Source organism: Betta splendens, chromosome 8 (genome assembly GCF_900634795.4).
Source record: "Betta splendens chromosome 8, fBetSpl5.4, whole genome shotgun sequence".
Taxonomy (NCBI): Eukaryota; Metazoa; Chordata; class Actinopteri; order Anabantiformes; family Osphronemidae; genus Betta; species Betta splendens.
The window spans coordinates 12,991,039-13,016,779 of record NC_040888.2 but is presented as its reverse complement, the minus strand read 5'-3'; the positions used below and the strand labels follow the sequence as shown (position 1 = coordinate 13,016,779).

At 41.8% G+C, this 25,741-nt stretch overlaps 3 protein-coding genes across 8 annotated transcripts; 2 read left to right on the top strand and 1 right to left on the bottom strand.

Moving 5' to 3' along the window:
- Positions 1–300: 300 nt before the first annotated feature.
- Positions 301–2,336, bottom strand: tmem220 (transmembrane protein 220). Its single transcript, XM_029159342.3, has 6 exons — positions 1,914–2,336; positions 1,796–1,825; positions 1,657–1,717; positions 1,260–1,383; positions 1,059–1,118; positions 301–922 (listed from the first exon to the last, which is right to left on the bottom strand). Exons 1-6 carry the CDS (start codon positions 2,019–2,021, stop codon positions 790–792), a joined length of 516 nt encoding a protein of 171 aa, XP_029015175.1. The 5' UTR covers positions 2,022–2,336; the 3' UTR covers positions 301–789.
- A 350-nt stretch (positions 2,337–2,686) lies between these two features.
- On the top strand, positions 2,687–11,381 carry map2k4a (mitogen-activated protein kinase kinase 4a). 5 transcript variants are annotated; one of them, XM_055510892.1, is made up of 13 exons: positions 2,687–3,175; positions 3,902–3,937; positions 4,503–4,640; positions 6,358–6,460; positions 6,542–6,716; positions 6,829–6,948; positions 7,069–7,188; positions 7,283–7,334; positions 7,421–7,548; positions 9,948–10,025; positions 10,307–10,455; positions 10,558–10,603; positions 10,698–11,381. In XM_055510892.1, the coding sequence occupies exons 1-13, from the start codon at positions 3,076–3,078 to the stop codon at positions 10,809–10,811; spliced, it is 1,359 nt and encodes a 452-aa protein (XP_055366867.1). In that variant the 5' UTR covers positions 2,687–3,075; the 3' UTR covers positions 10,812–11,381. The 5 variants fall into 5 exon arrangements, with proteins under 5 accessions (XP_055366867.1, XP_029015171.1, XP_029015173.1 ...); XM_029159338.3 differs by having other exon boundaries at positions 2,689–3,175; positions 4,503–4,535; XM_029159340.3 differs by lacking the exon at positions 4,503–4,640 and having other exon boundaries at positions 2,689–3,175; positions 6,370–6,460.
- A 519-nt stretch (positions 11,382–11,900) lies between these two features.
- Positions 11,901–18,909, top strand: elac2 (elaC ribonuclease Z 2). Of its 2 annotated transcripts, none has more exons than XM_029159841.3 (24): positions 11,901–12,423; positions 12,751–12,801; positions 12,900–12,970; positions 13,047–13,111; positions 13,207–13,264; positions 13,352–13,420; positions 13,505–13,612; positions 13,759–13,814; positions 13,904–13,962; positions 14,651–14,723; positions 14,812–14,924; positions 15,003–15,101; positions 15,183–15,321; positions 15,469–15,554; positions 15,858–15,979; positions 16,148–16,244; positions 16,482–16,620; positions 16,702–16,740; positions 16,818–16,927; positions 17,010–17,109; positions 17,188–17,308; positions 17,704–17,782; positions 18,081–18,225; positions 18,426–18,909. In XM_029159841.3, exons 1-24 carry the CDS (start codon positions 12,059–12,061, stop codon positions 18,672–18,674), a joined length of 2,613 nt encoding a protein of 870 aa, XP_029015674.1. In that variant the 5' UTR covers positions 11,901–12,058; the 3' UTR covers positions 18,675–18,909. The 2 variants fall into 2 exon arrangements, with proteins under 2 accessions (XP_029015674.1, XP_029015673.1); XM_029159840.3 differs by having other exon boundaries at positions 16,145–16,244.
- Positions 18,910–25,741: the final 6,832 nt, after the last annotated feature.

Sequence of the window (25,741 nt, the reverse complement as noted above, 5' to 3'; positions counted from 1 at the left end):
ACTCAGCAGAGAAGATCATTGTGACTGAGCTTCCCTCCATCGAGCATCTGTCCCAGGCCAGACTCAAAAAACAGGCTGTCAGCATCACTGCTGACCCCACACACCCTGCACACAAACCTCTCCTCTCTGGCAGGTGTCACAAATCCATAGCCACCAGAACCAGCAGACACAGAGCTAGTTTCTTCCCCCAGGCTGTTTCTGAGCTGAACTCTACTGGTCACACAATACAATGACTCAATGACTCTTCACAGACACAAAAATAAACGTGCAATAATTACTGCTGAATGTGACACAACAGGCTGCAGTTTATATAATTTATTTGTTCATTTTTGTAAGTAACTATAATTAAAATTGTAAATAATTAGCTTTTTGTCACAAGGGGGAACAAAGACAGAGTCAGAGTCCATTAAAGCTGATTCTGATTTTGAATTAATGTGGAGGGAACGTAACACAGGATGAACATTATCAAGTAACATAAAAGCTGAAGGTTGACTGAGTTTCACTTTTTTTGATTATATTTTGTGTTATTTACATGATTATTACATTTATATTACACAATTAAAGGAGAATGAACGTAAACAGAAATAACAAATAAGTTAATCCCTTCATTAGTTGAAAATTACAAATTTAATAAGATTTAACACAAAATCAAGTTTGTAATACTGATGAAACAGAGTGTGGCTAAATAGTTGAGTGACATTAGAGAACATGATCTGTAGCAGCATTCTTTTGCCAGATTTGTCAGTCTCGGCACACAGCATAGGAATGTTCAATTAGCAGACAGTTCATCTAAATAGCAGTTTTACAATGGTCAGGCCAGTTCAATCGCAATTCCTTGTTGATGTAGTAATAAAACCAGGCCACAAAGGGGAAGACTGTGATGGCCACTGCTGTCAAGACTCTGGACATCCCAACAGAACCTCTGACAGAGAAGATAAGATGTTGTTACATAATATAATCAAAAAAGGGATAAACCTCTCATTAGGTAGTTTTTTAATATATTTGTCTATAAGAAAAAAGACACGTTCCCTTGCATGCCCTGCATGGTTACATTTTACCTTCCAGAGTGACGACACAGAAGAAGCCAAACAGCCGTCAACAGCAAACCAGAAAACTCTCTACAGAGGAAATAAAACTTTTAGTTATTTCTTCATAAAAAAATCATACTTTGGGGTTTCCTCAAAAGAAACAACTGACACTTAAAGAGTGTCAATTAGAGCTGAAGTAAACAGCTCAGGACTATCATGTTTGTACAGTACCTGCCCTCCTCCCGTTGGAAGATCTGTGTGATTCGCTCTTTATACAGTGCCCATCCCAACATGCCAATAACAGCGCTGGAAATCATCACATGTAGATCAGCAACACGCCTCCAGGGCAAAGTCTCTGCAATGCAATGGCAACAATAGATAAATGTAGAGTTTTCTTTTGCACAGTCCAGACACATCCACTTGATTGCGCTTTCAAGAAGAAGGAACATTTACTGGAGCAGAATTCAACAATTTAGAAAGTTTGGGAAAGAAAGAAGAAGAAACATTTAACACAGCCAATGTTACAGGAAAATAAACCCTGATTCATGATTATATTAGAGAGTTCAGTCCTAAACTGCCACCTGATGTACACTAAGCATGACCTTTATACTCCATATCATCTCCCTACCTGTCACACTGGGTTTCAAGCCAATAAATGCAACCAAGATTGCGGGGACACCATAACCCACCTACAACAGAAGCCTGGCGTCAACTGCAATCAACAATCTCAAAAAGACGCAATGACACGAGACGGGGTTGTGTCTTACCATCCATAACCCTGCGTCTGGATCATTAATCTAGAAACAACAACCAGAAGATATTCGTTACGGATTATAAATAAAACGCATATTGAAAAAGCATGTACCCTACAGTTAGAGCGCTCACCTGTACATATGTTGCAAGAGCAAAGAATAAAGACATTAAAACATTACAGAACTGCCAGATCACGCTAAGTCGTGTCTTAATGATCTTCTCTTTACTAACTTCTCCCATTGTTGCAGCTACTTCCCCGCCCAGCGTACGGAACGTCAGACATCAGGAAGCAGGCGCACTGACTCCGTCCGTGTTTGATGTAAACACCGCCAGCTCTCATATGAACTGACATCTTTAAATGCGTGCCTAACAGCCAAGGATGTGTACATATATGTACATTATCGCCACGAACATATATACGTATACATCACATAATAGTCCTATATGGAAAAATGAACCACTATCAATGAATCGCTTACTGCAATGTAACGTATCTTCATTAAGCGGTTAACCCGTGCAACAAAACGAACACATACTTCCCAAACGCTCAATAAGGAGACAGTACTTCCGTTGACTCAAAAAAACAAAATTAATAATGTACCGATGATTGTGAACTTAACTATAGTGGATACTATATTGAGTGGCAAATTTATTTGACTTACTTTCTAGTAAGTGATTGATTGGAACAATATATCCGAATATAACACGAATCATCGTTTCCTGAAAATGCTGAATGTATTTTCTTAAAATAATATGTCTATTACAGCTAATTTGCTCAATTAAATAACGAAATAATTATTCTACTGGCCTGTTTGTTGGATTCTCAGTGAAATAATCGAAGTATCAAATATATAAAATTTCTACCTCCCGCGTGTTTTTTTTTTATTTTGAAACAAACATCCGGTGTGCTCGTTGCTAACTGTCGCTAGCGTGCCGCAGCCATGGACGCTGTGGGTGTTGACATGTCAGTGTCACTTGGTCAGCTGATTGCGGCTCGTAAAAGCCTCACGGCCGTCTAGTCCCGTTAGCCTAACCTAGCTGCATGTTTGTTTTTGTTGACGTTGCTACACGGGTAGCATTTAACCCAGCTTCCAGCTCCGTGGTTTCGTAGCAGCGGGACGCAATTTCAAAGTGCCGCGCCGTCGCTGCCTGTCCTGCTTTGCGGCGCGAGGCTGGTGTCAGCGAGGCCGCCGTTATTGTGTCAGGGAGGGACGGGTGAAGCTGCTCTGCGACTCTCCGCATTGCAGCCCCGGCGCTGCTGCTGCTACTGCTACTGGAATTTGCACGCACAACAATGGCGACTCCCAGTCCCAACAACTCAACGACAGCTAGCAGCCACAACAGCAGCGCTAACGCAGGATCCCAGCATATCACAACAATGAGCAGCATGCAGGGTAAGTGTGTGCGGGGGGGGCGATGCGTTGAGCTGCTGCAGTGAAGGTTAATGTTAGCCGGGCTAGCTGTTAGCTTGGGAGGCACAGCTACACCCACGATTGGAAAGCATTCCCACTGGAACGGACCAGTGGGAATTCAACGTGACTGGCCTGGCGGATGTTATCACTTGAGGTTGTATTTTCCAAAGTAATAATGTAATTTTTAGCTGATCAACAGTCTGGAGCCGCTACATTTAGTCCTCTTCAGCCCTGGGATAACGTCGCCAAACCCCAGTCAAAAAATGGGCAGTTAAGGCGTAAATATGATCCGGGTAGCCCACATAAACCATATACCTATATCATCCCCTCCATTTTAAAATAAAAGAAACATAAATATTTACTCTTCTGCATATATTTGAAGACCAGAATCACTGTTTCCCCGACATAGAGGCCGTTTATTGGTGACTAAGCTGCTTTCTGATAGTTGCATTGCAATCGATTAGAAAAAAGTAGTTTGTCTTAATTAACTTGATGCAAAACATATTAACAGCTGAAACATCTGCTGTCAAGTTACATTGCGTGTACGTGATTGTAAATATGTTGAACCAAATCCAGTTTGATGTTTTGTGGGTTTCTGTACAGCTGTGTGTCACATGTAGCTTTGCAGGCTCAAAGGCTCTTTTTTCATAGCACTACTAAAACAAATGCTCACTGCAGCTCTGTTCACATTCTCATTTTTAATTTCAGAGTCCAACACCTGCTGGAGATGTCAGAGTGAAACAGGTAGATACACACACTTCCTTGATTCAGCAGAGTGAGCTGATGAGTTAAAAATCCAGTCACAGAGAAACGTTGATGTGTTTTCTTGTTATTCTCCTTTCTCTGATCTTGTTTCACATTTTATCTTAATGCTGCTATCTAATGATTCCTAACTCCTGCTACGTGATGGTGAACGATGGTGAGCTGTCCCAAGAAAAAAAAAACATTTTTGAACTCTAGTGTGCTTTCCTTGCAAAACCATTTCATTATGGTAATTCTCCTCCACCCCATTTCCTTTTTTATGTTTACCTTCAGGTCATGTTATGTTGTCCATCTGATTGTATCTGTTTTAGTTATTAAAATGCCTGTGCATGCTAATGCATTACCATCCAGGAGATGCATTCAATGACCAATCAAACGATTCAGTGTGTTTTCAAAGGCCAATTTCTATGATCAGCCCTAAAAGTGTGGGACTTATCCCAGGAAGAGGCGACGGCCTAACTGACAGAGCGTTCTCTTGAGAAAGACCCCTCGAGCTTTTAAATGGACTGAAATATGAAGAAAATAAAAGCTGTCTTCTTACCTCTAGGGTTTCAGATAAACCTGTCTGGAGCTCCTCAAAGTAAGCCAAACCTCTTTTCCTACAGCAACAGCAATTCTCATCCCTTTGTTTTTAACCGACAGTCTGGTTTGGGGAAGCCTGTCCTGCTGTTCTCCACTAATCCAAGTCAGTACTACTGATGGGGTCAGGCCACGAGCTAACATTTATGGCTATATAATGCAAATGTTGAGTTAACGTCAGTGCTCAAAAGCCATTTCAATTGTCTTGTCTTGATTCCGCTGGCACAAGCCTAAAATTCACAGCTTGCATATATTCACAATCGTCTTCTGACTCATTTTACAACATTGTGATAGTAGAGTTCTTCCAGCTGGAAAAAGACACATTTTTAAGTAACAGTCACTGTTTTTGTAGTGTGCAACTAACAAGCAACAAACCGTAGCGTCTGTGGTGTCGTCACAATGTTTTTGTTTCCCCCCCCCCCCTCTCCTTTTTTTGGCATGGGTTCACTTGTGCATAGCACTTGCTTGTCCAGACAAGATACACACACTCAAAAGTTGTCATTTCAAGTGGCGTTTTCCATTCAAGCCTATTGGAATTCCAGCACAAACATTCCTGCGGTATTTTTGGGTGGAGTGAGTGCAAAAGTCTGTCAGGTGATTCAAGGTGAAATCAAAGCAGTTGGCCTTGAAAAGCATGTCTCTGTCAGGATTCCTCACATTTTGTTTTCTTGTTCTGTGTTTGTCTGTGGTGGGTTTGTCTCTCTGCACAGGGAATGTAGGTGTTTCAGATTTTAGCAGCATGCTCCAGTTCTTTTTTGTATCAGTTAAAGGCTCTATATAACCCACTTAGGGAACCCAGTTAAACAAAGAAGACACAAAAATTAATTGATTTATTGTAGCAAAGGGAATAATTGTGTCGCAGAAGATGGCAACATCTAATTTCACTAAATTCTTTTCATGCAAAAAATAATATGAAATAATTTCTGAAATGTTTATCAGCCTTAAAGTAGCTTGGACTAGTTTTTTCCTTCAACACAGGAAATGTTGGCTGCTTTAAAAAGTAGGATAAAAGTAGGATTCAAATTTCCAAAAGAATAAATGACACCTCTCAGCCCTGTGTGATTAGCATCATCGTATATATGTTTACTGATGGCACAATCAATGATCGCAAAGTGGGTCATCGAACATACTGCCAGAATTGTGTGTCAAATATTTGCGTTTATGACTGCTCAATAGTCACATTAAGCCCAAAGGTGTGCAATCGAATGCAACAGTGTTGCAGCTCATTGCAGATAACGTTTTTATTTTAAAGATGTGTTTATTCGAGTCTATAAATGCTTTTGGTGCTGTACAATAATGAATTTGAAGCAGGGATGTTTACAGGATCATAGGACTTTTATAGTTGCTACATAAAGGTCTACAGCCAAAAACCAACGTAAAACCCAAAGGTTTAACTTCGTAGCACTAAGTGATTTTGAAATGACAAGTAACACAAAGGGCTATTTTATTTCATGGAGCTTTTTCTTCCTCCCAACCAATCAGTCTTTCTCTCTAATCTCACAGTTTACAACTAAAGATGTAAATGCTTAAAAAGTTTATGATTTGGTATAATAAATATAGAAACAAAGTGTTTTGTACATCAGCCATAATGAGAATGTGTGTTTGGTTTGTCGTCCCTTGTTTTATGAAAAGCATGACAGCCTTGCTTTTGATTATGTTTGGATGAATTTACTTCTGGTCCTTCTTCCCATTGTTTCATGTCTTGTTCTGTTGTTTTGATCACCATTCATATTGGTTGAATGTGGCTTTGGAACCTTTTAATTTCAAAAAGTCTGTTGCTTGGTGTAACGTCCGATCTGGTCATGGTCACTTCTCCTGTTTAGGCAAACGCAAAGCCCTGAAGCTAAACTTCGCCAATCCTCCGATCAAACCGGCGACTCGATTCACACTGAACACGGCGGGGCCGCCCTTTCAAAACCCACACATGTGAGTGACACCCAAAGGTTTCCTACATTTAGTGGACTTTAATGTCTCTTTACTCAACTTACCCTCATTTATCATCTCCAGAGAGAGGCTGAGAACACACAGCATCGAATCATCCGGGAAGTTGAAAATCTCCCCCGAGCAGCACTGGGACTTCACAGCCGAGGATCTCAAAGATCTGGGCGAGATCGGCCGAGGGGCTTACGGCTCGGTCAATAAGATGGTGCACAAGCCGAGCAACCAGATCATGGCAGTCAAGGTGAACTCATAAAATTTCATTTTAACCCAGATACAGAACCTAGGTGCAAATTAAAATACCTATTAACCATAGCGTTGCTTGAAGTCATGGCTGGTTGTTGTTTTTATCCCAGAGAATTCGGTCGACAGTCGATGAAAAGGAGCAGAAGCAGCTGCTGATGGACTTGGACGTGGTCATGAGAAGTAGTGATTGTCCTTACATCGTGCAGTTTTACGGCGCTCTGTTCAGAGAGGTGACGTCAATTAGCATTCCTGCCCATATTGTGGCTTTACAGTTATTATTGTGTCAACCCATTTATATGTGTGTATATATATTTTTTAACAATCTAAAGGCTGAATGTTCTATGTTTCAGGGTGACTGCTGGATTTGTATGGAACTTATGGCTACCTCCTTAGACAAATTTTACAAATTTGTTTATTGCTCATTAGACGACGTGATTCCAGAAGAAATACTAGGAAAAATAACTTTAGCTGTAAGTTTCTGCTATTTTTCTTTCCTGTGACTTACAAAGCTACTTGCGCGACTTTTTGACTTTTGCTACTAAACCACTTCTTTGCATTTTGCAGACTGTGAAAGCACTTAACCACTTAAAAGAAAACTTGAAAATAATTCACAGAGGTACAGTGGTGCCGGCTTATTGTTATTTTCTAACTTTGTCTCTTTAGGCATATTTTAATCACCCGTCTTTCTCCTTTCTCCATCAGACATTAAACCATCAAACATCCTTCTGGACAGGAACGGCAACATTAAACTGTGTGACTTTGGCATCAGTGGTCAGCTGGTGGACTCCATTGCCAAAACCAGAGATGCGGGCTGTAGACCATACATGGCTGTGAGTAGCACGAAGCTGAATGTGATCAGGTTTTATCAGTGGAGACGTTACACAAGCCAAACGTTCTAGCCTTTGTAACTCATTATATGTTGATGTGAATCAGCCCTTACTCGTCTGCTGACACAGGACAGCAGTCATATCTCGTCATGAGCTCATTCATGATGAAGTAGCACAGCTTGTTGGGATCGTGCTCAGAATCATGGAACTAACAAACAATGATGTTCTGGACTTGAATGATACCAGTGAGAAAAAGGTCATGGATATATTCACTATTTCAACAACCGACCTCTTCAGCGTCTGATTACTGCAGCTCATCTTGGTTTTTATCACTGTAAATTCTTAGTTAATGGGCTTACAAAAGACATATTTTATTAGAGTGATGAAAGACAACATGGCAGAGGGAAAAACATCTTGACTTTTAATAGTTCGTGTGGAACAATCGCAAAGAATAATGTTGCCATAATGCACCTAATAGACCTCTGTCTTTCTCCATACTCCAGATACACCATGAAATGTCTGGATACAAAAACAACTGAAATGTCTGAATTCTAAATTAATCCCTGTGATCTGTGTCATTACTCAGTTAGAAACTCCTCCTTTAGATTATTTGTTGTAGACAAAGGCTCACCCAGAATCTAAGGTGCTGTTTTTTTCTGTGAACCTGCTTTTGTTTGGCAAAGAGATAAAGTATTTTAAAAGTAGTATCGCTACAGCAATGTTTATCTTGAGCAGACACCCTTTGTATAGTTTGTGGCAGTTCATTTGAAAAACATCAAAGCTTTTGTGCTTCAGATGATCCCATTTCATCGTCACTTAAGGTTATTTTCTGCCGCAGGGTTGTGTGAGCTGGGGAGCACCACCCTCCTCCTCCTCCCCCCTGTCTCCCCAAACACTCCCCAGCAGTTTCCATGCTAAATTTGGTTAGGCACTATCAGAACCCCAGCGTCACATCAACACCACCGAGCTCCACACTCTGCCCTCTGAAATGCTAAGTTGGAGCACTTCATTCATGACTTGGTCTGACTTAAGTCAGCCAGGAGCTTCCTGTGGCTGTGAGCTCACGGGGCAAGAATCTCCGCAACAGTTTCTGGTGTTTGATCACTGGGCTGCTGCCTGCTGCACGCTCAGTAATGTGAAAAATCAGTGCAGCTACGGAATCTGATCTGTTCGGGTCTGATCGGGTGTGGTTTTCAGCGAGCCGGTAGCTCTGATTCACCGCTTTCTGTGGTCGTGGTCATGACTGTGTTTCATGACTGATTGAGCTGTTGTGGCTCCAAAAAGGCTTCTGTGCATGATGACACACAAATAAACGGAACATTTGTCAAACTGAAATAAACAGCACTGGTTGTGGAGGAGTCAGAGTGAGGAAACGGCTGAAGGAATTTAAAGGAGGACAACGTTTTCCAGTTTAGTGTGCATTAGCTACTGTTTTCACTGAGAGGAAGGTGGAATAAATAATAGATTATGATAATTAGTGTGGAATTGCTTCCTCACATTCACATCCCATGACTGTGTAGACTACGCACTTCCAGTCTTGCCAGATGTGATGCTCTCTGCAGTAGTAAGCTGCTGCTCTAGAAAAGCCACCAGCGCTGCAGCACAGTCTGTCCCGCTCTGCTGGGTGACATCAGCATCTAATTCAGGTCTGTAAAATGGGCCAGCGAGACGCGTCCTCCTCAGCGCGGCAGCATGAGACGGCTGCGACTTTCTGACACCTCGTTATCACGTCTGCTCTGCAGTCTGAGACACTGTGTAGAAGATGTTGTAAAAGACCAAAATAGTTCAGATGGTCCTGCTGTGCAGGTGAAAACATGCCCAGAGGTGATGAACTGGGTTGGTATTCTCAGAGAGCAGTGGGTCTGTTGGTGGATTAATTTGAACCCAGGCTGAACAGTAACATGTGTCTTTCTAATGTTGAAGATGTACATGTTTTATACTTCTTCTACATTCACTTTTTTTACTGTCCAAGTGTGAGGGTTTTTTTTTCTTGGTACAGTAGGGCTATGAATGAGCAGAGTGACACCTGGTGGCCAGCAAAACCTCCTGCGCTCCATTATGAGTCAGGCACTGTAGTGAGAGAATCCTTATTAATAGGACTTCAGATCTACTTCAGATCTTTTGAAGAGCTGTGGGAAAAACTCTTTTGATGTCTTGCATACTTCTCCTAATACATTTATTTTTATGATTTTTATTTTTTTATTTTACGATTCTGCTAGTAAAGGAAAAAAAAAAAAAAATATATATATATAATATATATATATATATATATATATATATATATATATATATATATATATATATATATATATATATATATATATATATATATATATATATATATATATATTATATAAAATAATATATAAAAAATAACAAAATAAAATTTTGTTCATATCCAGCCAGAGAGAATAGACCCCAGTGCATCCAGACAAGGCTACGATGTCCGTTCAGATGTGTGGAGTCTGGGAATCACACTGGTGGGTATTAATAATAGCTTTACTTGCCCCATGAAGTAAGAAATAAATATTTTCTTATTTTTTTACAAAGGAAAGAGACAATTTCAAGGTAGAATCATTCAGATTTTAATTATTTCCCATTTTATATTTTGAAGGAATCCATTTATTAAACTGCACTTTTATAATTTTCTTTTGTGCTCTGACAAAAAGAATTTGAATGCAACTTCAAATGCACAATAAATTCTGTTGACCTGTACTATGTTGACCTAACATTTAACATGTGTGCATGTAATGTTCTTCAGTATGAGCTGGCCACAGGACGGTTTCCTTACCCAAAGTGGAACAGTGTGTTTGACCAGTTGACCCAGGTGGTGAGAGGAGACCCTCCGCAACTCAGCAACTCAGAGGAGAGGCGCTTCTCTCCCAAATTCATCGCCTTTGTCAACGTGTGGTAAGGATGCACATAATTTAAATATTCAGATTAAATCATAGCTGCACCCTGCACTTCCACAACTGTTGTTAGAACTGTTTTTGTTCTTTCTGTTTGATCAAGCCTTACAAAGGATGAATCCAAAAGGCCAAAGTACAAAGAGCTACTGGTGAGTTTATGCTAAAAACACAAAATGATGACTCTGAAACTTGGTAATAGTGCATTATTGTATATATGATTGTCCTTTCTCATCCTCTTTTCAGAGAGACCCATTTATTCAGATGTATGAGGAACGTTCGGTCGACGTCGCCGGTTACGTTTGCAGGATCATGGATCAAATGCCAGCTTCTCCAAGCTCTCCCATGTATATGGACTGATAGCAGAACAAACGTTAAAACTGTCTGCAACAGAGACATTAAACTGAAAAAAGGCAACAAAGTAAACAAAAAAAGTCTTTGCTTGGTCCCCTTATTGCAGTGTTAAGAGAATTTTAAAACACCATTTGCAATACCGTGGTGTTTATTTCAGTCATGTCTGTATAATATATAAACACACCTCTTATTTTTCTCGTTCTAAAACACACACACACACACACACACACACACACAGATGCACAGTCACTTAAGTATAATAGCAGTCGATTCAGTTAGTCAGTCATGGTCTTGATTCAGCTTGATGAGGATCCATCTCAGTGATTAGTTACAAGTATATTACGCAGAAAAAAATATCCTGGAAACTGTATTTATAGAACCACAAGGATGAAGGTAAAGTTGAACATACTGGAATCACGCTCTTTGTAAATTGTCCCACCTCTTTCATGTACGTGAATGAAAGCGTTGTTGTTTGGTATCGTATTGGAATTTTGCTTCTCTGGCTAAAAAGCAGTGTTGATAATAACAATCATGTTAGATAAAATGCGAAAATATAAATAAAGAAAGAGAAAATGTTGCGTGTGTTGTTTTCTGAGTAAATTATACTGACTTAGATATTTCAATACAAATATTTGGCTGGCACTTCATGCATGTAATTCCATAGTTGTTTCATAACTGCAGACTTGTTACTTTAAATGTCTGCTATTAATTTCTTACTTAATCTAACAACATGTAGCTCCAACATGCTGTATATATGTATAATCATTCACTAATAATCATTATCTGTTCAAAATGTTAATCATTCCCTCTTTTGGAGGCTGGGAATTCAGTACAAGTGCATCCACATGACTTAAATTTGAATCTGGAAGGCACTTCAAGTTTTAGAATATGGAAAATCTAATTTATTGTGTTCTGGGTGGTTTAATCGTAAGGTGCCTTAATAAGGGTCGAATATTTCTAATATTTTAGAAGTTCTTTGTTGAAATAGTGTTTCCCCGCCTTCCTCTACAAAACAACGCTTGTGATTGGTCCAGACAGCTCCCAGTGTAACCAATGGGCAAACGCGTGAAGAAACGTCATCATTAGATGCCGGATGAAGTGTCACATGTGTCAACCAAAGTCCTTCTCAGTGTGTATCAGGCCATTTTCAGACCGTTCACTGACCGAAAACGACCGTAGGGATGCGTTTTCAGGAGTTAAACGGCTGATTTTCATTTACGTTCATCTTCAAATGGTTGTGTGACGTGTTTATTATGAATACGGTCCATCTGAAACTTAGGCACCTGACGTTGTTTGTGAAAGGCCAGGCTCCTTCTGTTGCTGTCCCGTCACTCGCAAGCTGTGGTTCTGCTTCGCATCGGAGTGTTTTCCAGTTTTTCAGGACAATGGCAACTTTTATTAATAATAACAATAATAATGATAACATTAACCCGAACACCAGGCAGCTGGTCGGTCCGAAGAAAGCAAAGCAGAAGGAGCCGCTGCGGAGGATCAAAGCCAGAGAAAAGAGGAGTAAACGAGGAGACGTTCACGGACCATCCACTGTGTACCTGCAGGTCGTCGGTGCTGGAAGCAGAGACAACCCTGCGTCACTCTATCTATTTTCCGAGTACAACAGGTAAATATTAGACAAGCCTACAGTTTATCCTGTTAATTAACAGCAACAAACCTTATCCTGCATGTCAACAACATCACACACTTCACCATTTTAATCTTCTAACATCTTCATCATTCATCGACCAGCGAGCATCTAAGAAGGTCATTAAAGGTTAACTGTCTACAGTTGCAATGAACCTTCTGAAGATGCCCAATAATGATAGAGGCAAAATGGCCCAAGGATACAAAGCGACACAATGATAAATTCTCAAACACAGATAATATTAGTCTGCACAGCAAATGCAGTATCACTGTACATGTTTATCATCTTCCCTCCGCTCTGCTACAGGTACCTGTTCAACTGTGGTGAGGGAACACAGAGACTCATGCAGGAACACAAGTGCGTTTTATATCTCAGTCGATAAGTAGATGCATTAGTTCCCATTCAGTCTGAATTACACTGAAACAAAGTTGATGTTAACGTGTCCCTCGTGCCAGGCTGAAAGCTGCTCACCTGGACAACATCTTCCTGACCAGACTGAGCTGGGCGAATGTGGGAGGTTTATCAGGTCAGGAACATCTTTGTGATTTAGTCCATTATAGTGTAACTTTGGGTTTGTACATCACACTATATTTTTTTCACAGGGATGATATTAACCTTGAAGGACATGTGTGTCCCTGAGTGTGTCCTCTCTGGACCTCCACAGCTGGTGAGAAACCCAGTACGAGTATGAACACATCTGGACCTGTTAGTGTAATACCCACTTGACAAATGCAGCGTTTCTGCCCTTTTCTTTTATTAAAGGAGAACTTTCTTACTTCAATCAAGTCCTTTTCTGGACCCTTGGAGCACATCAAGCTATGTATGTTGAATTTGCCAAGCTGAATCAGGTTACCCACTGAATTTTTGCATTCTCAGTTTTTTGTATGTGTGTACCTTGTATTCACAGCAGTTCGACCATACACTGACGAGACATATGCAGATGGCACAATGACGGTTTATCAAGTGCCAATATTCGGTGAGTTCAAAGACTTTTTTTATTTTTAGAATGCTACCTCTTTTAGAGGCTGTTGGCTGAATCTTTTCTGACATTACTCTGTAGCTAAGCTGGGGGGTGACGGCAGAAGCCCTAGCTCAGGCAGCGGCAGCCCCCCTAGAAGTCCTGCTTCTAGAGACAGCATTCAGGCAAACATCTCAGTTGAAAATCCAGGTGACCTGAGTCATTGCTGACTCTTTATCTGAACTATATGCTATACTTACAAGTATGTGTGTGCTCACTTCATAAAAAATATAGAACACGTTTTCATTATGCACTATATGAGACTAATCTGATACTTTCTTCAAACTCTCTTGTAGGTGAAAGACAAATGTTGGCTAGGGATTCCTCTTTGGTGGTTTCTTTCATATGCAAGGTAGAAAAAAAAACTACAAAAAACTCAACATGTTTTCTTTGTGTGTGAATAACTTTATATGTGACTTTGATTTAATCTTGAATCCACAGCTTCACCCCAAGAAGGGGAATTTCTTAGTGACTCAGGCCAGAGAGCTGGGTTTGCCTGTGTAAGTCAAACACCTTGTTGTGCTTTTAAAAGGAAAATGCGGAGTGTGACATTGATTGCACTGAATTTAAAATCAGCAGGTTTCCTATACACACAGTACATTACAGTAAAAGGACATTCCCACAATGACACGACTGTCTCGACGGAAGTACAGTAGACGTTACCTGCATATTTGTTTGCCGTGAATTTCAGTACGACTGGCTGTAAACCTTCTACACCACTTGCGAACATTTTTTGACATCCATGCACAATTGGCGATGAATTTTAACCAGTGGTGGCGAGCTGTTATGACATGGGCATTCTAAAACTGCCACAGAGTCTGCAGAAATAAAAAAAAAAAAATCAACCCAAATGGCGATTATGTAGAAAAATAAATAATTATTCAATCTTTAAAGTGATTTAAATATTAGAGAAATTAAACGGTTGTTTGTATTAATAATAGCAGATTGTAGACCTTACTTTTTGGATTGCAGTCTCAGTTGAGTCTGGCATATAATTAATAATGCTATAATATTGTTATTTTTACTCTTTTTTTGTTTAAACACTGAAGTAACCCGATACAAAGTGATGGGTTCCAGTAATATTATACACAATGAAATAAAATTGAAAGACTGGATTTGAATGTGTTATATTGTTTTCCGTTGGGCCTGCTGCCTTTTTTTAATCCTGTAACAATGTTTTTCACCCAGGGGCACTGCAGCTATCGGTCCACTCATCGCAGCTCTGAAGGATGGAAAAACCATAACGTATGAAGACAAAGAGGTGCTGTGTAAAGATGCGCTAGCACATAGTCGATTCCAGGCTCTAACTCTAAAGTCTAATTGCTGACGATGAGCTTCTCTCCACGTAGATCCGGCCTGAGCAGGTTTGTACTCCCACCGACCCAGGCCCCGTCTTTATTGTAGTTGAGTGTCCATCGGAGAACTTTGTTGAAGCTGTTTGCACCAATCAGCAAATGAGAAGGTACCACCGTCGTCTGAGTTCAAATATGAAAGGAGAACAGCTTGTTCTTTTAGCTGTAACTGTATCAATTCCCTTCAGGTACCAAACCGGAGGGACCGAGGACCCTGCTGTGCTGGTGGTCCACATGACTCCAGAGTCCATTTTGAAAGCAGATCAATATCAGGAGTGGATGGAGAGGTTTGATTTCTCCCACTGTGAATCAAAAGTGATGATTTTTTTTTTAGTTGTATACTAAACTCTTTCCCTGCTTTTCTGCAGGTTCCCATCCACAACAGAACATTTGATTCTTAATGAAGAAACGTCAACATTTCACAACATCAGAAGTTACAAGATTCAAGCCCAACTGAATATGATTCACTCAGAGATCTTCCCACAACTAAAAACTTATAATATAAGGGTAAAGCTGGTAGTGAAACATCTTTTGTAATTATCCATACTGTTAGCTGACGGAAGGGCCACACCACTGAGACATTTGCAGTTAAATAAATACAACCTGTGAAAACATGAAAGCCTTCTTGTTTTTTTGTTTTTTTTTTTTACCTAGGAGCCTCAGGCTGCCTTGCGTGTTGCCAACGTCAGAGCCGAGTGTCTGCTCAAGTTCCAGCTCAGGCCCGTAATGGAGTGGCAAAGGTTAGTTTGTCCTTCAACCACCCCCACCAACCCACCAATTTGACCAGCATTGCTCCAAAGCTCCGAGCGCTGCCTTGTCACAGAAAACAATCTGGGATGGACCATTGCACTCAGCCTCTTTCTTCTTTTTTTAACCTCATCTTTCAAGTGTCAGTGTTCCTCTTTTCCCATCCTGCACTCCTCCTGTCAAAGCGGAGGAGAAGCTCACCAGGGTCAGATGTGAAACGAATCCCTGTTTTCCCCGCCAGTGTTTTTCCAGGCATCGATGTGTGTGTCTCCCTGACTTTGTATCTCGTTCGTTAGAGATGCCATCCCCTCCTGCAACAACGAGGAGTTTGTGAAAGAGGCTTCTGAGATCCCTAACTTTCTGCAAGAAGTTGGGAAGTGCAAAAAGTTCTGCTCCACTAACCCTGAGGAGCCTCCTGGTTAGTTCTCCACAGAGGAATGCTTTAAATTTTTAAACATTTTTCTATTACATGTGGACAGATAGTCCTTCTGTAATGTTTACTGCAAGAAGTGTTTATCAATTTTAAATGTAGTTATCTGTTTGTTTTAGCAGCTGAGTGTTGTTACATGTGTGTCGTCTTCAGCAGAATGTGGAAAACAGTACCCAGAGGTGGTGTTCTTGGGGACAGGATCAGCGCTTCCAATGAAAACTAGGAACGTCAGTGGCACTTTAGTCAATATCAGGTATGAGCGTTTATTTTTATTTACATGTAGTTTATGAATTAGGATTTTTGGAAATTTCCTGTATTTGTTAATTTCTTACATGTAAATAAGGAGACAAATGCTGCAAATAAAAACAAAATCTCCACTACTCCCCTGCCTGGCATTTCCCCCGGCTGCTTCCTTTCAGCCTTTACTGAAGTGTGTGTCCATTATTCATTTCCTCGCGTCGTAATTGTCTGCGTTTGCACCCGGCTGCAGCCCGAGTCAATCGGTGCTGCTGGACTGCGGCGAGGGAACCTTCGGTCAGCTCTGCAGGCACTATGGCGACGGGGTGGATGATGTGCTGTCCAACATCTCCACAGTCTTCATCTCACACTTGCATGCTGATCACCACACAGTGAGCAGATTTTCTTCATGGTAAAAAAACCCAAAAGCAGTCAGTCAGCTGCTGATCCTGATGCTGGTCTCTTTGCCTTAGGGGCTGCTGAAGTTGCTGTATCAGAGAGCACGAGCACTGGTTTGTGTGAGAGGAAAGACTTATTGTACACAGTCATGTTGATTCATTCAACTAATTCTGTCATAATCTGTTTCTAGACAACTTTAGGAAAAGAATTCAGTCCCATCTACCTGTTCGCTCCTGTTGAGATCATGAGATGGCTCAGTCAGTATCACCACCACTGTGAGGAGATCCTCAGCCACATTAAGTACATGCAGTTCGAAACTTGTGTGAATGAAGGTTCGCTTTTGCTCGTCTTTGTCTCTAACATCTCCTGTTTTGCATCTTAGCTTCATTCCTAACAGAATTATGTGCGATGACGCGGAGGCGCCCAAGCAGAGAACAAAGTCGTTCATCCAAGCTGCGCTGAGAATGAACGACCTGCAGAAGGTCTGCAGCTGTTGGAACATTGCATCCTCCGGCGTTTCTGTCACGGTCGCTCATGATTTTTTTGACTGTGTGTCTCAGTTCCAGACATGCTTGGTTCGTCACTGCAGGAACGCCTTCGCCTGCAGCTTCACTCATCAGTCGGGCTGGAAGCTGGCCTTTTCTGGAGACACCATGCCCTGCGATGCCTTTGTGCACATCGGTGAGTGTTACTCAGAGTGGATCAGCCAGTGCCCAACAGAAGCATAGGCATCGATCGAGTATGCGTTTAAGGGAAATGGCCAACACTGTAGCTTGTCTGCCTGGATCATCGTCCGCTTTCAATCACACTGTTAGTTGGCAGGGTCTTGTAATGGCTCCTGTGGGATCCTACTTCACGGGCTCTTCTGAAACTGCTTGACAGGAATCAGCCCTGAGACAGCCAGCGTATCCCACGCCTGTTCATTAAAGACGACTCAGTTCGCCAGACAAACATGGCCAATGGGCCCGTTCTTGATTACGTTGACTAACTGATTTCCTCAAGGACAGTAACTACGCTGTAAGTGTTTGTTTGCTGCTGGGGCATCTGATTCAGGCTGTGTGTGTGTTTTTTTTCAGGAAAGAATGCAACATTAGTTATCCATGAGGCCACGCTGGAGGACATGCTGGAGGAGGAAGCCTTAGAGAAGAGACACAGGTGACGAAACAGATCTATAACAGCTAAAGAAAGCAGTCATGAGAGAAAAGCAACACAGTCTCGTTAATAGGTAGTTAAATCTTTGTCTGCCAACTGTTAAAGTTCTTTTGATTTGTAATCTCCTCATCCTCTACAAACAGCATTGATTTTCACACCTTTTTTTACTGTAGCGAAGTGAGCATCTGTCTCCACAAAAGCATGCTCGATATTTGTCAAGAGTATATACGCTTTGCCAAACTCTGTGAAAGCCGCGCTGAGGAGGAAGCCTGCTGAGTGCACCCTTCATGTGTTCTGACAGCACAACCTCCCAGGCCATCGGCATCGGCATGAAGATGGACGCCGAGTTCATCATGCTGAACCACTTCAGCCAGCGCTATGCCAAGATTCCCCTCTTCAGCGAAGACTTCAGTGACAAAGTGGGAATATCGTTTGACCACATGAGGGTAAGCAGCATTGTACGGGGGGGAAGTGAGGAAAAATGTAATCATTCTTTTTTGTCCTGATCCTGAAATTAAACTTGGATCCTCAGATTGCAGGCACCATATGTGTCTAAAGAGCTCATGAACCTACCTACTTCTAAAGTATATATCTGCACCAATTCTATTTGATACTTTATACATAATGTTCTCGTTTTTTCTCTTAGATTTGTTTAGGGGACTTTAAAATCCTTCCCAGACTTATTCCTGCACTTAAAGCCCTCTTTGCCGAGGACATCGGCGAGATGGAGGAGAGAAGTGAGAGGAGAGAGCTGAGAAATCTGAGAGAAAGCGGGTGGGAGGTGAACGCTGGGCAGAAGACGACTGCAGAGGTGGCGACGGGCCGTGCTGCTAAACGAGACCAGGAGGAGGCAGCACACAACGTAGAACCCACCAAGAGAATCAAAACCAGCTGAAGTATTTGAACAGCATCTTATTTAAACCTCAGTTCAGAGAAAAGAGCATCCTGAGTTGTCTTATTTAAATGAACTGTGATTTTTATTTGGCTTGTGTTGCTTGATAGAAGAGTATACCTGTATATTTCCTGCACTGAAGTGTGTAATGCTCCATGGTTTTGTTTTTCAATAAACCGATTAAGGAAATAACACAGATGGGTTATATACATTAATACATAAATGAATTTGATTTAGGGTAAAAATATAAAAATGGTTATGTTCTATCTAGAAGATTTGTTATACATATGATAACGTCTTGGTATTATGATGAAGTATCTTACTGTAGGTGGTGCTTTAGTATGAGATTTTGATTACATGTAGCTATTGTCTAGTAATAAAAATTATTAAATGAATACAGATGCAACAGATGAAATGTTAGAGGTCCTAACTCCCCACATTCATCCTCCAATTTATTTTTGTGAAAATTAAACTAAGGAAAGATTTTTCTGATAAATAATTAATTGTTCATTTTAATGTATGTGAGCTGTGGTTTTAATGCATGTTTTATATTCTGTGTATGACCATTGATCAAAAGTTCTTCTCCTGGCCACATGGGGGCTTCAGAGAGCCATAAGTGCTGATTTCTAGTCACTGAGTCTAAAGGAAAATCATTCAAGATGCTAATATGTGATAAAGTGACTTATTATTTTTTACCACTTGAGGGGGTGGTGGCTGCAGGAATCTCCACTGCTCTCCGGCCTCATTAAAACTATTTGGAGGTAGCTGGCTCCGTTACGCAGCATGGGAATCCTAAAGCGTCCCGGGTTGTACGAGTCTGCATCTTTTGACAGTCTGAACAGCGCGTGCAGGGCATGAATGATCTTTGTTTTCTGAAGCTTGACCTTTCATTACAGACAAGCACTCAGAGAAAAAGACATTATGTTCCAGCGCTTTCCGTTCCTCCAAAGTTCAGCTCCCTGTTTATGTCCAAATTAAACATCAGCTATGGTTCATCTGTACATTTAAGGCTGAAGGCATAAGACTGACTTCAGCTGCAGGAGGATCCGCCTCCTCTCCTCTCCTCAGATAAGACAGGTGCCAGGTCTCTGAGGTAAATATGAGTTTTTAGAGATTAGTGGGCCGAGCGGTGAGCCAGCCATTCACCTTTTTTATAGGGAGCGGAGCAGGGAGCTGAAGACGCATTGCTTCTGAGTCAATTTAGAGGTCTTTGCTGCCAATGAGGCCATTCATACCATAGGAGGTATGAAATATTAGCAGGAGGGAGCAGAGGCCAAATGGTGGGTTGATAGACCTAATCGCCACTTGACCAGAGGTGAACCAAATAGCGGAGAAACTATTCGAACGATTTATAAAACCAACATGATGCTTTAAGTTATAGGACTTTACAGGACGGGAGTCAAGTAAATGAAGACTTAAGGGATGATGCTTTATTACTGTTAATCTGGAATCTGGCCGTGGAACGAAACACATGCAGGTGTGGAGTCAGAGTTGATGTATATAGATGAGAGAAATGAGACTGGAGTCAAAATACACAGCAGTTACAACATTAAAGAATACTTTTTGACTGGCTCCTACCTCTGCAGAAGTAGTTTACTACATTTAGTTCAAATAAATTTTAACCGATTCTGAGCCTTTCACTGTTTTATGTTCAGCATCACAGCAACCCTGCTAATTAGTTCTCTTGGTAAAATGTAATATTTTCGTGTTTTAGCCACAGGCGTGAAAATCTATTGTCCATATCTGCTGGCCTCACAACGCCAGAGGGGATTTTTGATCAGGATGTGGGCTCAGTGGAGAGAGATGACCCGTCTCTGCCTCCTGTGGATTAGCCACGTACCGCTGTCCTGAGAATGACAGGCAAAAATAACTGTGGGCGACAGACGAACTCATTAAAATGTAACATTATGAAGCTAACAGGCGCCTCCTTTATTCATGTTTGTCATTGTTTATTTGGCGTGGAATGACAGGAGCCAGAGCTGAACAGAGCGGGACGCCACCAATCAGACACACCTCCTCCACCCCGAATCCTCCGCTTCAATCCAAAGTCAATTATGCAGCCCGTTCACCCCTCGTCACATTCTCTGCCCGGCTGCTGATTCAGAGAGTGGCCCCGTTCTGCTCTGGCACAAATCAAAGTGTGAGGTAATCCGAGGGGACTTGTGTGAAAAAAAAAAAAAAGGCAGCGCCGGGGCCCGGAGTTTCAGTAATTGTGGGCAGACGATCTATCTGAGCATGATTCCTGCATTACCGTCTCTCAGCTGTCGCCTCACGTCTAGATCTCCATCCAGGCATCTCAGACACCTTTGTCCATCGCCTGCACCGGGCTCTAAAAACAGAAGGGACAACCCCAGAGCCTCCCCCACTCCCTCTCAACCAGGCGGCGGGAGAAAGTCGACAAAATTGAGATCAAAGATCCGAGCGGGACCTTTTATACCTTTTAAAATCCTGTGGAAGTGGCTTTTGTGCAGAGGAGGAGCGGCAACACATCGCAGGGCATTAATATTCCAGGTGCTTGTGCCTGGCTTAGCCTCTCTCCCCACCCAGCGTGGCGGCTCTCCATTAACAGACTGTCTGAGAGAACAACCGTGGGAGGCTCACAAAGCCCTGGCGCTCGCCGAGGCCCGCATGCGAATAACGTCCGGATCTTCCCCCACTTCCCCGGAAAACAATCATATTCGCAAGTGGTCGCGGCTCAGATCACACCTGCTCGCTGCTCCGGAAAACAAAACGGAGCATTGAAAACCTCAGCTTTTACCCAGAGGCTGGAAAACGAACGCAGGTTTGTCCTTCCTTGTTAGTATTCTGAGGTTCAGATAAAGACTTAAGGTGGATTAAAGAGTTAAGATCAATTAAAGAGGCATCTTAAAAGATGCTTTATGTGCATTTTTTAGATTCCCACGAGAGAGACCTAGAATAAAAGAGAGAGAGCAATTTATCACTCAAATTTGAGATTAAAAGACTGATGAACAAAACATTACAAGTGTTTCGATTGAGTTCAGTGCTTGAGATTGAAGAAAGATGCAGCAGCCTCACACTTTCAGTCTCCAGAGAGGTGACAGGAAGGTGAAGTGCTGTTCTATCGTTCATTTGTCACAAAACAATGTGAGCGGCCACTTGTGCCTCAGAGATGGAGGAGAAACAGCCACTCCTGCCGGGACTGGAATCATTTAACAGCATTAAAGTGATCATTATAACGTCGGCATTGAGCTGCTGAAACCAAGTTTTCAACACACTTTACACCTCATTAAGTCCGACTTTCATTCGTGTGGTTCCCAGTGTTGCAGGCCTTTCTGCAGATGTCCTTTGTGCATTTTCAAACTGTCCATTTCCATCCATGTTCAAAATTAGCCTGATCACGTGCAATATGCACGTCGTTACAGTTTGCTTTGAGAACTGATAGCGATTTACTCTGATCTTCGGATCAATGGAAGATCCGATTAATCTGGGCTGGAACATAAAAGTCAATAGTTTGTACATCTGCTTTCACATCAGCGGAGGTTAGTGATGAACAGCTAGGTCACACGTATTGTACAAGTCAAACACACACTCTAAATCTATAGAAGGAACAAAATATTGAATCCAGACCAGAACAATGCAATGACTTGTAATTTGTTCAGTCGAAACAATTCGATGAATCACCGTGAAAACAGATTTTTAATTAACAGCTACAGGGGTATGATGCAAAGGGAAGCATGAAGGGAGCTGCGATGTGCCCACGTGTCGCAGGAACGAGCCACCGTGGTCCAGTCCACAGCGCTTTATATTAATTAGTACATGGATGTGGACTCTGGGTGACTGGCTGCAGGACGACGTCAGGCAGTGACACCAGTGCCTTCGCAGCAAATAGACTCCACAGAGATGGTGCTTTTACTGAACGGGAAAATGGAGTTCTCATTGGGATTATGAACTGAACGCCGCATTTCAGGCGTCTGCTTTGTGTCCTGGTTAATACCTGGGACCAAGTGGAGCCAGGGAGCTTCAAGTTTTTGGACTGACCTCTAAAATTTACAGTATCAGTATGTGGAAGCTTTTTTAATGCGTTCTGCTACTGTTAATCTTCAGTCACATACTGTATAACACGCTGTGTATCCAGTGGAGTGGATACGGTGGAACATAGTCCCCTTTAATTTTGGGACTTAACCTGAAGACAATAGAGGTGCTTGATTTAAAATGTAAAGCAGTCATTACCACCGACGGGCGCCTGGACTGCTCTGCAGCAGCAGCGAGTGTCTCTGAAGCCTGCAGGCAGCACTGATCCCATCCACAGGCTAACAAGCTACTGAGCTGACAAGCCATCAGGCTAACAAGTGTATTGTTTCCACTACATGAACGAAGTAGGTGAAGCTGCAGTTTGTTCCTCTTCTTTGTCAGTGTCAGTGAATGCATCCGTATATTTGTCGGAGGCCTAGTGCACCAGTGTAAGTGTTTTAGACTTGGATACAGAGTCTGTTATTTTTTTTATTAGCACAACAACAGCATTTGATCAAGGAGGAAGCATTGGGGTATTTTACATATACACATAAAACATCACTGTTCTCCAATGGTCAAAGCCCTGAATTTGATAAATGATGTATTATAATATTGTATTTTATCACCTGCCTCTCTGTGTGGAGGTGTGGAGGTTCTACATGGGTGTCTGCTGGTTTCTAGTTAACTTGAGTTAACTGGGGACGTCATTGCCCATAGGTGAAAGTGTTCTGACGCCTGGTGACCTCCTCAGGTTGGTTAAAATTTATTTTTTTTGTGCTAATTAACAAAATGCAAGAATTTAAATCCTGTACTTGTCCACTGTGACTGTGGCATCTACATCAATTATAGATTACCATGCGAGAGAAAAGTCTTTTAGAAGAGTTTTTGTGGACGCTTGACGTCTTTGAGGTTATTTTTAGAGCAAAACGGGAAACAGGCTGCGGAATGCAAGGGAAAACTAAGAGGAAACAGAAGTTCAGTGAGGAACCTTATGTGTGAAGGCAGAAGCATCGCATGAGGCAACATCTCCACACCCTGCTGGTGCGCAGAGAGCTGACCGTGAAGACAAAACCACACTTTCATGAACCACAACCTTTTGTTTCAGCATAGAAACTTTAGATGATAGTAGCTTTTGTTGCGAATCCTTCTGTGCTGCGCTCAACAAAAAACGGGCTCTGACAACCTGGATGAAGGTGCCGCTGCACACAGCTGCCGGCGCCAGGCTGCTTCCTGCCTCGCACCAATTAGCTGGAGCGTCGTGGATGTGTGTCTGTGAACTGAAATCAGACAGGAACAGAATATTGGCAAATTGCTCATCAAAACCTTCAGTCAGTCTGCAACGGGCCCAGGTGTTCTGTTCAGGGAAGATGTCAGGTCTGTTCTTCTGGGAGGAGTCGCCAAGGCAGAGAGCAGGCGGAGGAGAAAGGAAGACCAGATAGTTGTCACGGCGGGAAACGTGTAGGTGTGATCGGTAAACACAACAATGAGTGCGTTCTGTGTGGAAGCTCGTGCTATTGTTCGTGTTTGCTTCTGAAGCCGGCGTCAGACCAGCGACCATGTGGTGAAATTACTGGACAGGAATCAGTGCAGATAAGGTGACTGTCGCTGTTTATTCTCACCAGCAGTTCAGTTTCAGCCAGCTTTAAGTGCTAGTGCTGAAGTATTTGTGTCTTTTTAAATTTTTAAAGAAGCTTTAACTCAAATAGGGTTTCTCAGGGTTAAGACATGTCTTTGGTTTCTTCTGCTGGAGGTACAACAACTAAATGGAGGTTTAGAAAGCTCGTCTAGCAGGTCTGAACCAAGGTCAAGGCTTGTGTTACTTGAAAGAGGCCTGATGAGGACAAACTGCCTTTCCCAAAGGATTAACAGCAGTTCAGTTTAAGTCAGTTCACTTCATTTACATGGCAACAATTAACCACACAAGTGATGTCAGGGCTTTATGAAGTAAGGTTTTAGACCTTACATCTATATAGAAACCTCCAGTAGATCCAGGCTCAGGGTGGGTGGTCATCTGCCTTGACTGGCTAAAAAAAACATTCTCAATGAGTTAAACAGGCTTTTAGTTTATTTGTTTATTTGACAATTCCAGTTAAGAATTTTTAGTTGCAACAACCTTGATTTATAAAAACCTCAAAAAAAAAACTGAAACAAAAAAAAATGGTTTTATGAACAATTATTTATGAACACATAAAAATAAATCTAGAATATTTCTATATGTAAACTGCATCTGAGAAGATATTACCCAAAAATACCTGGTCTATGCTTGTTCCTGTCTTTAGAATGTTTTATTTGGCCACTGGATCAACTAGAGAATATTGAACTGAAAAATGTCTATTAATATGAAACAACCTTGTATTCAAGAATTTTATAAGAATAAATAAAATAGGAATATAAGATTTTTTTTGCTATATATATTTACCAAGGTCCTTTGTGACAAATGACAAAGTGTGTTTTTAATAGTGTCTGGTCTTTCACGGAGCATTATTAGCTTGACTAATAGCTGGGTGTCTGCTGTACTCATTAGGAAACTCCTGGATTGTGTGGTTTCTCGGGCAACAATGAGTCACACGGGAGGTATTTTCTGTGTCTGTGCCATCGTATTGTGAATAAATAAACAGTGGAGAATGCAGCGTCGCTGTCGTTTGTTAAGTTAATCTGCTGGGGTAAACAGATCAGTGGGGAAAATATTGGACAGACGTGACTCAGGAACAGATGAATGTAAAGACGAGTGTGACAGAATGCCAGAATCCAGTCTGCTTAGTAGTGAGAGAGCGTCACCGGTGCGTTCTGTCACCAGAGACGGGGGAACACTGGTGATGGAACCAGAGCGAAGCTGGTTTGTCAACCACCCGCAGACTTCATGTGAACGTTAGCGTTTCAGTCGACAAGGACGACACCAGTTGATCCATAGGTCACTGGAGAGAGCGGGAATGGGAAGCGGCGATGTAGTGGTCAGGTGCCACAACACTGGCCGCTATATTGCATTCTGTAATACACATTCACGTTTGGAATCCTGTTCAATTCTACCTCCAGCCTGTGCCTTGGTGATTTTGTTGCAGACATGGCAGAAAAGGGCGGAGCTGAGTGACAACAGACCC